This window comes from Carettochelys insculpta, chromosome 9, assembly GCF_033958435.1.
Source record: "Carettochelys insculpta isolate YL-2023 chromosome 9, ASM3395843v1, whole genome shotgun sequence".
Classification (NCBI taxonomy): Eukaryota; Metazoa; Chordata; order Testudines; family Carettochelyidae; genus Carettochelys; species Carettochelys insculpta.
Genome location: NC_134145.1, coordinates 4715193 through 4729317, shown reverse-complemented (window position 1 = coordinate 4729317; position 14125 = coordinate 4715193). Strand labels below are relative to the sequence as shown.

General features: G+C 41.4%; 1 protein-coding gene across 4 annotated transcripts in view; it reads right to left on the bottom strand.

Moving 5' to 3' along the window:
• MAST2 (microtubule associated serine/threonine kinase 2) overlaps positions 1–14125 on the bottom strand; it is a 258995-nt gene that overhangs the window by 21506 nt on the left and 223364 nt on the right. For all 4 annotated transcript variants that reach the window (XM_075003275.1, XM_075003272.1, XM_075003273.1 and 1 more), the window contains 7 exons: positions 13507–13568; positions 11036–11121; positions 8086–8294; positions 5997–6135; positions 4669–4801; positions 3914–4079; positions 2872–2973 (listed from right to left, as the gene is read on the bottom strand). In XM_075003275.1, the coding sequence (XP_074859376.1) occupies positions 2872–2973; positions 3914–4079; positions 4669–4801; positions 5997–6135; positions 8086–8294; positions 11036–11121; positions 13507–13568 (897 nt within the window). The remainder of the gene's footprint in view (positions 1–2871; positions 2974–3913; positions 4080–4668; positions 4802–5996; positions 6136–8085; positions 8295–11035; positions 11122–13506; positions 13569–14125) is intronic.

Sequence of the window (14125 nt, the reverse complement as noted above, 5' to 3'; positions counted from 1 at the left end):
GTCAATGAAAAAGACGACGACATGTGGCTTGAAGCTGCAGAGTCAGGCAAGAATTGTTGAAGCTGAGACATCATGTGATAGTGAGCTGAATCCATCAATGGTTCTTTAAAAGGGAAAGCGCTAGACTGCAAAGGCTTAAATTTGGCCACATGTTGGTAACAGTTCATCTTAAGCACTTTACATTTCCCAGCAGACTTCAGATGCTTAGATTTTAGGGGATTATGCACAGTGTTACAGTCAGTTATTTTAGTTTTTTGGTCATTTATTGTGTGGTTATGAGTAGCCAACATACTATGTCATATATAATCACTGCATGCTAAAGAGAGTTAAGTTGTACAATCACAGAAGTATAAAACTGATCAGTAGTGAGAAGCAATAATCATACATTCGGTGCAGGCTCACTGACTGCCCAGGAAGACCAATGGGGACAGTTGCCCCACGGCCCAGTGATTCAAGCTGGAACCCCCATCCCTTGAAATCATAACTGGAGCACTACAGTGGCACGTTCTGGGTGGTTCCATGGGCTGCCTGCCCCCAGGCCTGCCCCTTGCACCCAAGGCCTCCCCAGGCCTTGCCCCAGGGGCCTGGCAAGTCGGTCGGCTACCCTGATTACATGTCTAAGCAAGCAGGGCTGAAACACAAGGCCTACACGCAGAGGACAGTAAGATTTCATCTCAGCCAGACAGAACCACAGAGACAAGAAACACTGAAAGAAGTAAGTGACTGAAGGATAATCTGATACCCTAAGATTATGGGGAAAGAGGGACAGAAAAATTTCTGTTTTCCAACACTCAATCAGAAAAGCTCATTTCACCTTCATGTCTAACATCTCCCAATACAAATCTTCAATCTAGCAATCATGACTAGACTACTACCCCACATGTTACGCAACCGCACATTCCGCTCTCTTCTTCCATGCCAAAGAAGCAGAAGACCAGTGAGCAAGCTGAAATCAGAGATATACGTTAAAAAAACAGCTTCTGGTGAGTGTCACAGGGTCTTTACGGAGTTGGCCCAATCTCCTACAACCTCCACGCCGGCGATGATAACTGATGTTGATGACCCTCAGGCACTGCAAAATCCTGAAGTGTCTTCTGAAGCAAAGAATGATTGTACTATGTACAGCGTAGTGTGAGTGTTGTGAGTCCTTAGTGATCTGAATGTACATCATGTGCTGCCCATAGTGATATGTAGTATTGCAAAATAACCTACTGTATAGCAAACTTTACCTGTATACACCTAAGTACTTAAAGAAACCAACCAGTCGGCAGTGTAATTCTACTACTGGATTGGTGAGTACCTGTATATTATTTTATTGTGATCTAATTCTTTGAAAACTGGTATTCCATTGGTAAAGTGCAACTCTCAGCTAATGGGCACTCCCCATTCCTTCAAACATGCCAGATAACAGGGAGTAAAATACATCTTTTGCTTATGAGATACACGATAATTGTGTTTTTCTAACACATGCCCTAACTGTAGGGTGCATAACATACAGAAATGCTAGTGCGGTGCAGTCAGAATTACATTATAAAAGAGGATGCCTAGATTAGGATAACTGAGCTCCCAATGAGCAGGAACCATCTCTCTACTGATGACCAAGCCAGGAGATGTCCATCAGACCCTCACACTATTGTTAAGGGCATGAGAATAATGATCTGCAACTCATGCATAAATCTATATTGAATTTCCACATGCTTGGATAATCAGAACTTTTATAATAAAACTTGCAAAACAGACCTTTGTGTTCCCAGAGACTCCACATCTGAGGCAAGTAACAGAGGCAGCTTGAGACCGTAACTGCCAGAGCCAAACCCAGGGTGGTATAATGCCACTTTACAAAGTTCACTTTAAATAAAAGGCTACAATGTCTGCTGCGAGGGGGAAACCTTGTGGTTTTGTTATACTGACAAGTGCTCATCAACCTGGAGGGTCACTTTTCTCACCAAAAAGTATTTCCGTGCAAAATTTGTTTAAACAATACTCTGAGTGACTGTAAACTCACAGCATTCTGGATTCACTGCAACACAGAGTCTCCAATGGCTAGGGATGCTATAGAAATGCCACTAGGTTATTGCTATTACAGAATGACAAGTTAGAAATCATACACAGAACAAAACAGTTAGGAGTTAAAAGGCTTTTGGCATGCTTACATCCCGCCTACTGCAGGAAGCCCCAGTCCCCACTTTCCTCGCTTTAGGAGCCACAAGGAGCCTCCAGTGGGGGGAGATCCAGAGCACCCTCAACGTTTGGGGCCCGAGTGCAATTTCTCGTTTTTGGGACCTCACAATATTTTCTCTCTCAGTTGTTTACAGGATGGGTGCGTTAGCTCAATGACATTTAAACAAAATGGGAAATGAAAAGTCTAAGACTGAAGGAATTATGGAGGTTGAACCAGAGGAAAGACTTGGTTACTGCTCAGTAATTTTCCATCTCAAATTAGAGGGCAGGGACTAAGGGCTGGCTCGAGGCCTACACTACATTGACAAATTCCCAACAACGCCTGATTTGGAGTGATCAAAATAGCTGGGTCTTACCCACAAAAGCTCATTATCTAATAAATAAAATTGTTAACCTTTAAGATGCTACAGGGCAGCTGGTAGTTTGTCCAGTGGGGTTATGCTGTGACATTTATGGTAAGTCAGACTGGTGAGCAAATACCTTTTCTTTAACCCCCAAAACAATGGTATTTTTGTGACGTGCACATTTCACACTGATTCTGATCCCCAAGGATAGAAAGCTGTTGAGACATCCCTGAACACAATGCACAGCACAAAGCCAACATTTCACACAAGAGTGCAGTGACTTTTATTGGTACTGCAGCTTCTTTTACAGCTTCTGGTTAGTCTTTTCACAAAATTATGCCTCTACCTGTTCCTAGTCTTTCCAGAGGGTTTTGGCAAAGAAGTTTAGCTGTGAGGTCCTGGGCATCTGGCGGTAATGCTTCATCCCCTTCTGGCCAGGCGATTTCATCTGAACACATACAGCAATTTGAAAAAGGCAAATCTCTTAAGACATGTCAGGAAATTCACGCATGTTTTTATACAACAGAAAGTATTACACTTTACCACAGCATGATCTGAATGTGTTTGCGGGAACCCCATAAGTACTCAACATAATTCTAAGAACTGAAGTTTTCCAAAATGCATATAAATTTAGTGTTAACCACAACTGCTATCAGTGCACACAGTAATTGTTGGGGGAAAACTGTAAGAACTTTAATATATCTAAAGTAATAATCTTTAATGGCAATACACAAAGAATGATTGGTACAGCTGTACCTCACGCCTATACATTTTGGGTAACAAGTTGATTCATTAGTGTTAGCTCTTGCTTCTTGCAAGAATCAATCAATAGTTTTCTACAGCATTTGCCCAGTTCTCACCAAGAGATATGAGTCAAAGGACAAACACTTTCATTACCCAAGGCATGAAGGTACCTTACACAACAGTGTTTACTGATATATATTACTGCTTTTATAAGTTATTTTTGACGATGATATTTGTGCAGCAATTGACTATTGAGTTCCATCCTTTGCACCCACACGAGAGAACCAACAAAACAGAATCATTGGCCTGCTAATAGACCTGCTCTTTCCAAATGCAAGCAGATCTCTTTTCACTCCCCACAACACTGATTTCCAGAAGCTGAATTTTGCTTTGAACTAGGCACCGACAGATTTCATGTACATATATACAGATGACATCTGGTGCATGTTAAGAAAGTTAAGAGCTCTGAGCAGCTGTACTGATTTACCAGAACCTGAGTATCAAACAAACTCTAATACTGAACAATTAACTTTGTTTCTTATGTCATCTGTCTTTACTGAATTACAGCAGATTTCAATTTTTTCCACGCACACCTAGCAAACCACTAAAGGTAACCCCTCCAGAGTCAGCATAAACAAACATACCACTGATCACTTGTCCAAATAGCTCTTCTGGTGTGTCACCAAAGAAAGGAACGCAGCCAACTAAAAACTCATACAGGATAACTCCCATGGCCCACCAATCCACAGGCTTTCCATAACCCTGCCGCAAGATCACTTCCGGAGCAATGTATTCTGGAGTCCCACATACCTGAAGATGGACAGACCAAGGAAACTGATAATTTACCAACAGCCATATTTGGAAGCCAGTTTCTTACTGCCTAATTCTTCTTCCACTGCGTCAGCTGGAGCAGGCAGTGATTGTTGTCATTAACACATCCCTTGCCACATGGAAATACTCCAGTTAGTGAGAGTCAGAGGAGATAAACTTGCACAATCTGGCAAAGACATTAACATTCAGTATTTACAAATACTGCCCAATTTACCATGCCTGGCATTGGTGCAATTTAGAACAGAACTCTGAGATCTCAAACTACGTGTCTTTTTGGAAATGAAGGTAAAATTGTGCCAAAGAACATTATTTTGTGCAAAATCATATGAAAACCTTGTGATTCAAATCTTGTCTCTTTAGCATTCAACACACACCACAGCGTCAGGTGAATTTCTACGAGCCTTTTGACTCTGTCACAAAGGGCTGCACCCATATACGTAGCTACCTGAACCATGATCACGTTACCTCTGCTTACATTTACAGGTCCTAAAATGTTAGTCCGTGAAATGTTGCAGATATTTATTGATTCAAAAGTTGTAATTTTTAAGAAAAACATTTTTCAGCTTACCTGCTTATCCAGGAACTCTCTTGCATCTTTCTCAATGTGGCCTTCATACAGATTAGTCGTGAGACTCATTAGCCCAATTTTAGAGAGCCCAAAATCTGTTAGTTTAATGTGACCCATGGATGTTATTAGAAGACTGGGGAAAAGAGGAAGGAAATAATTTAGTATTCCCTGCTGTACATACAGAAAGCAATCAGAAAAGCAGATTACAATGTAATGCCACTGCAAGCCCTAGCAAGATGTCTGATAGGCGTGTGGTGTTTAGCGAGTCTGTGCATTCCACCACGTATATGCAACTGAATGATGACATTCGGGAAAATCAGACTGTTTTCAGATTGCACTAATAGGGTTCAGACAGATCTTTGAACAGAATGTTTGCAGTGCTGTAGCCATCCCATTCAACCCAACGTCCTTACAATGACGGGACGGCGCAGGGGATTCTTAAATAGGAGCAGAGAGGTTATATTATCTCTGTATTTGGAACACTATGTCCAGTTTTACTGCCTACATTTCAAGAAGAATGTTGATTAATTGGAGAGGTTCAGAGAAGAGCCATGAGACTAATTAAAGGGTTAGAAAACCTGCCTCACAGTACTGGACCCAAGGAGCTGGATCTATTTATCTTGAGAGAGAGAAGATTAAGGTTAAGGGTTGACTTGATTACGATCTATAAGTACCTATACGTGGAACAAATATTTAATAATGGGCTCTTCAGTCCATCAGAGAAAAACATAACATGATCCAAGTTGAGAAGTTAGAAGCTGCACAAATTCTGTCTGGAAATAAGGCATACATAAGACAAACATCTATCAGGGAAAGTCTGCATGGTGTGTGGTCCTGCCATGAGTCCTGGGGACAGGACCTGATGACCTCTCAAGGTACCTTCGAGTTCTAGTTTTTAACAGTGAAAGTAATTAATCATTGAAACAATTTACTCCGCGTCGTGGTGGATTTGCCATCACTCACAATTTTTAAATCAAGATTGGGTGAATTTTTTAAAAAGATCTTATCTAGGAGTAACTTTGGGGGAGGTCCCTGGCCTGTGCTATGCAGGTGGTCACAGTAGTATATCACAATGGTCCCTTCTCACCTTGGAATCAATGAATACATATTAATGTGCCCCACAGTGGGGGGGACTTGCTCATTAATGGTGTAAGCACAGACTGACATTTGAAAACGAGCTGATCAGGCAGAAACCCAATATTAACTAGGTAGTGTTTTCAAGACTAAATAAATGAGACAAGACTGGCTATGTGCCTATAACATTCAATTATACTTTTATCATGGAGAGCTACAAATACAGGTTTGAATCGGAAAGGTTCAAAACGTACTTGTCAGGTTTTAGGTCACGGTGGACAATGCCATAATTATGTAGGTACTCCAGTGCCAGCACTGTCTCTGCAAAATACATCCTGGCCATATCAACAGGAAGGGCTCCAATATTCTTTAGGAGTGTGGCACAGTCTCCTCCTAGAAGTAAATGACAAACACAGAACACTGAAAAGACACAGGAATACTAGTCTACAGAAGCTGCAACACCACATTAGACTGGTAGAATTTCTGCCTCCTTAAATCGCAATGGTCTTTACACTGAAGGTTCTTACCCTCGACTGTGTGTTCTGAACACTGGCTTAGAAACTAATTTTTACTTTTACAAAACCTTTCTTTATTTTCTGTCATTTAAATTTCTACAGTGTCTGTGATGCCTTTCAGGGTCTTAAAGCAGGTCACAAACCATACGAGTAGCTCTTCTGTAAAGAAGGGCAGCAGTCAGCCAGGCAAGGGATACATAGCAAGCTGCAAAAGAGCATGGGACAGGGGACACTTTAGTCAATGACATTTTGGCAAACCTCAGCTCTTAAAAAAGGAGCATGGTGCCTTTGAGGTCCATGGACAGTGAACAGTGACAATGTTTCTAGGGCTTCATCTGAGACCACAAGAGAGGAAAGTCCCATCCTGTTTCTCTACCCCTCCCCCTCCACCCCCAAATTAAGTTTGTCTGCTGTGGAAAGGAGGACGATGAAGGGGAATTTGCTAGGATTCAGGGAGTTTGGGTTTATCGGCCCTTCCCATGAATGCAGGGACTGGACTACATGGTCCCTCAAGGTCCCTTCCAGGCCTATGATTCTGTGATGCTGAGACTACTAAGAAATACTCTCGCTGCTTTAGGGAGCATGGATGAACGTCTTCTTGCCTTTTTAGGGGAACCATCCAACTAACTTCAATACAATTATTTGCTGACAAAGGCCAGCAAGATTTGGCTCAATGCTTGCGTAAATTCATCTTGCAGGTTGGCAATCAATCTGGGATGGAAGCATAGTTTACACTCAGCCAGTCTATGAGGCTCTTGTCTTTCTTTTCATTTTGCTGTTTGAAGAGTGCTGCCTCACAGATTTAATGTGAGCCTCCTCTCTATTGACCAATAAAAATTTATGACAAATTTGTCAACATGTCAGTCGATAAATTTGGCTTCAGTTTCTCTAATCTGTCAGGGACACAATAGCTATAGTTCACAGCTTGTGGTTCTTCAGCTAATCCAAACACAGAAACCAGTTATGGGAAATCAGTTCCATGCACCAATAGAAATATATTGTTTATACTAAGATAAAACTATACCGCTAACTCAACAAATATTCAACTGGAATAAATGAAGCGGAACAGCTAGGAGACTGAACAGTTGTTCTTTATCAGCTTCCAGTGATCACGTGAATGCTTCACTGCTTGACCAGCTCTTAGCACTTCTATTCCAGATCTTTTTAACCTTAATACTAACAAACCATGCGCCAGATTGTCCCCTCCAATGGCAGGACCCCCAGGAGAGCTACCTGTTAGGAAGCCTCTGCAGCCTTTCCCCTGCAGAGATCTCCCCACTGGTTCAACGCTCCCCTCCCCCCCCATCCCCAGCAGCTTCCCTGCACATGGGTCTGTGAGGGTGCAGCTTCACTGCAGACTGCTGTGTTAGCTGCGGGTGCCACTGGGACCCAAAGAGTAAGCATTTCCCCATGCAACATATTATAGCTCCAGGCTGGAATGACTTGCTGATCCACCTCTGCAAGCTAGTCCAGCCACTCTCTTTCCCTCCCCACCTTATGTAGCTCAGACCCATGGCAAGTCCAGGAAAAAATGGACTTGTGGAGGTGGCTGGACTGTCTTCTGTATAGGCCTGAGCAGACCAATATACGGCGGGTCTACCAACATGTCATCTTGGGAATACAACACAGGCCTATTTTGTCCTCACCATTCGATCCTACAGGGCAGTGGTGGATGAGCCCACAGACATAGTCTGTAAAAGACCTGGAGATAATACAACGTGAAAGGTTTTATGTGTACAATAATTACTGCTCCTCTGCAAAGTTAATGTGTTAAAACAATTAAATGGTCAATACTCTAGCCAGATAGTTTCATGCCTGAGACAAATACCTTCCACGTACTCCATAACCATGCAAAGGTGGCGCTTGGTCTCGAAGGAGCAGAACATACTGACTACAAAGGGGTTCTCAGCAAAGGTCAGGATGTCTCTCTCCACAAAGGCCTGCTGGATCTGGTTTCTCAAAATTAGGTTCTGTTTGTTGATCTTCTTCATGGCAAAGCGCTGGCGAGTCGTCTTGTGGCGCACCAAATACACAGCCCTAGAAAACAACAAAAGGGTTCCTACCTCCAAGTCAGACCTTTTGAAAAACAATGGGTTACAAGTCATAGCATCATCTGTCAGAGGGCGAGACATATTAGTCTGTATCTGCAAAAACAACAAGAAGTCCTGTGGCATTTTATAGACTAACAGATTTTTTGGAGCGTAAGCTTTCGTGGGCAAAAACCATATCTGACGAAGTCGGTCTTGGCCCATGTAAGCTTATGCTCCAAAAAATCTGTTAGTCAACAAGGTGCCACAGGACTTCTCTTTGTTTTTACATAATCTATGACTACATAAAACATCTGTCATGCCAAGCATTGCTACAGAACAAGAAATCTCTCTATGGTTTTCTTCAGAGTAAGAAATGGCTTTTCCACATACGTAAAACTCCTAGCTATGAGACCAGCTCAGCCTGAGATGAAAGGAAAGCTCTTATAACTTGCTAAGATTTTTGCATAGAAAAATTAAAATTGTCTTTCCATTATCAAAAATAAGATGAGGGACCCGTGAGCTTCTGCCAGGCATTACACACTATTGTCTCATTTTCAAAATTGTCCAGACAACTCATGAAGAATGTAGTGCACAACTGTGGATATCTTGGTAGAGGCACACACTGTTCATTTCAGTAGTTATCAGAATCACCTGTTGACACTCGCCACCAAGCCATCAAAGTCCCACACCACTGAGACTGACCTCCTACAACAGGAGCACCCCTTGTCTGGACCCCATCTCACTGAGCTCCAACCAACTGCATCCTAACGACTCCCATTCCATCAAGCCTCACTCCCCTCACACTGACCCCTAACCTCCTCTGCCTCACTCCTACTTGCAAAATCCCATTCCCCCTTCATCCAAAACCCCACACCAAGACCCCCAGGAACCGATTCCCTTGCCCCCAGACACCCCATTAAGTTGTCTATATAGAACTGTGGTACTCTAGAGGGAATCATGCACCAAAATTGTTAAAAAAAACAAAAAAAACACACATTTCTGTAAAGTTCTGCATATTATTATTGTCAAAATAAACACAAAAACCACAATATAATCACACGATTTTCAACTATTTTAATTTCAAAATACCTGTCAGCATTTGACTGAAAGCAGTGTGATTATATTGTTTTATTTTGACAAATGAACTATGCAGAATTTTAAAACACTGTGCGCAGAATATTTCATTTTTTGGCACAGATACCCTCAGGCTCTGTACCTGGCTAAACAATCGCCTTTTAACTTTCTCTTTGTTAAGCTAAATATACTGAGTTCCAATAAAGCACATCTTCTCATGGCTCTTCTCCAATTTATCCACCTTCTTCTTGACCTATGGGCCCCAGAACTGGATCTAGGTTTCTAGCAGTGTTCACACTAGTGTCAAATACAAAGGTAAAATAACTTCTTGACTCCTTGCTAGTTAACCCCAGGGTCACAACAGCCCTTTTGGCCCATTGGGCGCTCCTGTTCAGCTGATTACCCATTATGATTGACAAATCTTTTTCAGAGTTACTGCTTCCAGCATAGAGACCCCCACCCTACATTCTTTATTCCGAGATGTACACATTTACATCTGGACACACTAAAATATTTTGCTTGCTTACACGCTGCTCACCAGGGTGGGAGAGGTAGCTCAGCGGTTTGAGCATTGGCCTGCTAAACCCAGGGTTGAGAGCTCAATCCTTGAGGAGACCATTTAGGGATTGGGGCAAATAGATGTCAGGGATGGTGCTTGGCCCTGCCAAGAGGGCAGGGGACTGGACTACATAACCTCCAGAGGTCCCTTCCAGTTTTAGGAGATGTGTCTATCCAATTATATCTATATCTACCAATCAATCCAGCTCGCTCTGCCTGTGACCTCTCCTCTTCATCATGTACCACTCCCCCAATTGGTGTGCAACTGGCAAACTTAGCCGTGTTGATTTTATGCCTTCTTTAGGGCAATAATAAAAATGTTCAATAGCACAGGGCAGTGACCTGTTCCTGTGGAATTCCTCTAGAAACACACATTCAATGATGATTCCCCCACCCTTACAATTACATGTTAAGGTCTATCAGTCAGCCAGCTTTTAATTAACTTAATATGTGTCATGTTGTTATACCTTTCTAGTTCTTCAATCAAAATGTCATGTGGTACCAAGTCAAATGCACTACAGAAATCTATTATTTTTATCAAAGAAATTTGTCATCTTAAATTTCACATTCTGGGTTGTGTGTGTAGAGCGGGCCGTTGGAATTTTAACTTGTAAACTCGGCAAATCTGTGCTGGATTCATTAAGACACAATGAAGCAGTAGGTCATTTTTACATGGCAGGACTTCTCAGTGAAATTGCACTTTCACATCTAATTTTAATAAGTACTGTAGTTTTGTCTTAGTATGTCGTGCTAATAAACGAACGCATTTTATTATTACACTCTTTGCTTTGAAAAATGCTACCAACAAAATGTAAGCTAAATGACATTTTCATAAAGATAACTTCCCTGGATAATGCTTCAGTTATAACCCCACCAACATCACATTAACGTATTGTATATGACTATGTTTAGTTTCATCCACATTCTGCAAAAGCAAACTCAGAAGAAAAACAAACCATAAAAGGGCCCGAGGTCCAAGTGGTCCCATAATATTAGCAAGCAGCTGGCAAGGGCAGTTCATGAACAACAGTCTGAAAGGCCTAATTCTTTATCAGATGGCTTGACAGTAATATCCTCTTGAAAAGCAAAATGCTAGGCAAAACCCGCAAACCTTACCCATAAGCCCCATTGCTGATTAGCTTAATAGTTTCAAACTCCTCTTCAGAGGGAGTTTTCTTGGACTGCGCAGGGGCTCCACGGCTCTGAAAAATCAAGAGAAAGATTTTTCCCCCCCGCACAGTTCACCAGAATCTACCCTACTTATTTTTTAAAAATGTCTTTCAAAAACTTCACTTCCAGATAGAAAATATAAAAATCATTTAATTATATTCCTGAATTTACAGAAAAGCAAAAAAAAAACAAAAAGAAAAAAACCCAAACCAAAAAAACTTCACCTATGTACCTGTAATTTTTGTTTGTAACTGGAAGGTGCATGTGTCTGTGTCTCCAATACTTGGTGGTACATCATAATTTTCCCTTGACATACCCAAACTAAGCCATTACCACCACATTTTACCACTTTCACACTGAACTCTTTCATTTACTTCTTCATACAACATACATTACATTTTCATTTTTCATTCTGAGATCCAGGCCCCTCTTTACTAGTCTTCTAATATCCTTCTACTGTGTAATGAATGATGTTTGTTATTTAAATTCTCATAGAACTCAGAGCAGCCTTTGCACAGAAAGGCTGCATCTACACTATCAAGTTCTTTTGAAAGATTTTTTGAATGAAAGGGGCTCTTTCGAAAGATCCCATGGAGCGTCTACACACAAAAAGTGTTCTTTCAAAAGTAAATAGAAAGAATGTGGTGCTCCTTTCGAAAATCGCTCTTCCTTTCCCATTTCAAGAGGAGCGTCCCCTTTTGAAAGCTTCTTTCGAAAGGAATTGTGTGTCGACGCTCCGCAGGCCCTTTTTTCCAAAAGGGCAGTCCTCTTGGGGCTTAATTTTTCGATCCCTGACCTGCCCTTTCTAAAGAGCGGGAGCAGCATGGACGCTCTCTTTCAAAAGGGCAGCTCACTCTTCTGATCTGCTCTTTTGGGTGTGGATATACTCTTTTGAAAAGTTCTTTCAGAAGAGATCTTCCAGAAGGACTTCTTTCCAAAGATCTCTGTAATGTAGATGTAGCCTGCCAGAACCCAGAATATTGAATAAACTGAGATATGTCTAACAACAACATAGTTTATGCTTTTCCAGATACTTCCATCCATGGAGCGCAAAACAGACAAACACTAAGGCAGACACACCAGGTGACCTGCTCAAGGTTACACAGGAGGGTCTGTGGCAGAAATAGGAACAGAATCCATATCTTCTGAGTCCCAGAGTCATCCTTCCTCCTTGATGTATGTACTGTTATACTAATGAGGATGTTACCTGGGAAATGCTGAGTTCCTCACCAACTACAAATCATGTTTGTATTCACCCATGTCCATTGAGCATTTCCAGCAGAGATTTTTCTGTGCTGTATGTAATCATACTACAGACAAGCATAAGTTATTTATCATAGTAAACTGTGGGTGGGATTTTCAAATTTCTTGAGTCAGTGGGACTTGCATTTCTAAACTATTTCAGGCCAAGTCTACAGAATGCCTAAATCCCAGGTGCTTTGCTCAGTGATTAAGGCAGTCACCTGTTTCAAACCCTCTCTCTCCACGAGCTGGACCCGGGATTTGAACCACATCTCCCAGAAGTGTCTTAACTGGTAGGCCACAGGATGGACGGACGCACAAAAATTCCTAGCCTGTGTTCTTTTGTGGCAGGTACTGGGCATAAATTGAGAATGCCTGTGGATCAGGCTCCACTGGTATGGCAACAGCAGAACATCTAGCCTGAGAACCCAGCACTGCTAAGACTTTGGCTTCAGAAAGGGTTGTAAGCAGCACATTGGCTGCGGGTAGCATCAATGCTTAGGTGGCTTTGTTCATGCCAACTGGTAGAAATTTAGGCACCTATGGGATTAGGTGGTGGCTTCGCAGTGGTTATAAGAATGCCGGTGGCACATATATGGTGGATTCAGCTTGCTAAATACGTTTGTGAACTGAGCCTTAAGGCACTTTTGAGAAATCCATCTTGCATCAGCATGTTGTTTGCATCCCTGGAGCTCTGCCCCACCCCCCTACACACACACAAGCTGATCCTTCCCCAATAGATCCTTTAAATAACTCGATATTTTTCTAATACAACCAAGCAGAAACCTACAGATCTATGAAGTCTGGGGAGATAAATGGCTATATATTCCCAACAAATCATTACTAAACCCAGTCTTGGGCACCTAAATTCATCCCGTAAGATTCTTCATGTGTGCCAACATGTTTCTCTCCTTAGCCCCATTTTTGTTTGTGGCTGTAAAGATAATGTTGTCAATCTTCTTCATAGTGCCTTTCCACATCCATCTGCCTTTATTAGTTGCCAGTTATCTTTAAACCATTACTTCCTTATAGTATCTATAGAGTTTTGACCAAGTTTATAAATTATATATAAAGTTATAATCTTATTTTCCTACCCAATTATTTTTAACATTGCATGAGACTATTTCTTTCTAAGGAAGAAACAGCTAGATAGCACAAGTATATTGCTTCTTTACCTCAACTGAATCATCAGTCTCTGGAGTGTCTGGACTGTCATAGCTATTCAGCTGGGCCATTTCTGCAAATAACAAAGAATGACTATTGTAATTGTCTCAATATGTCATTAAACTCTTTCTATGTGGCACAGAGACAGTATTTTTAAAAGTGTTTGTAAAGTCAGAAAAGCACATTTCTTCCTCTCCTGCAAAAATATTACTCTATTTCACAACAATCACCTTTAAGATTTTGCCAGCTGTTTTAGGTAATGCTTCACGCAAAGACAACCAATTACCTTCATTTGAATATTTATAGCATTCTATAAATCCTTTATAACAAGGATAAGGAATAAATGTAAATGCCAAGGCAATGCTATTAATGTATCTCCAGCAAAATCAGCAATTTGTTAAGGGTAAGCACCATGTATGTGCATGCTTACATCCATGCTCACCTTGATAATATCTTTCTGACTTGTCAACCTTGATTACTATTTTTGGTTCTCTGTGCCTTAAATATTGAGTCTGTTGTGGTATGGCTATGGTCTAAAGAAGTGGGTCTGTCCCATGAAAGCTCATCACCCAATAAATTATTTTGTTAGTCTTTAAAGTGCTACCGGACTGCTTTTTTGCATCCATGCAA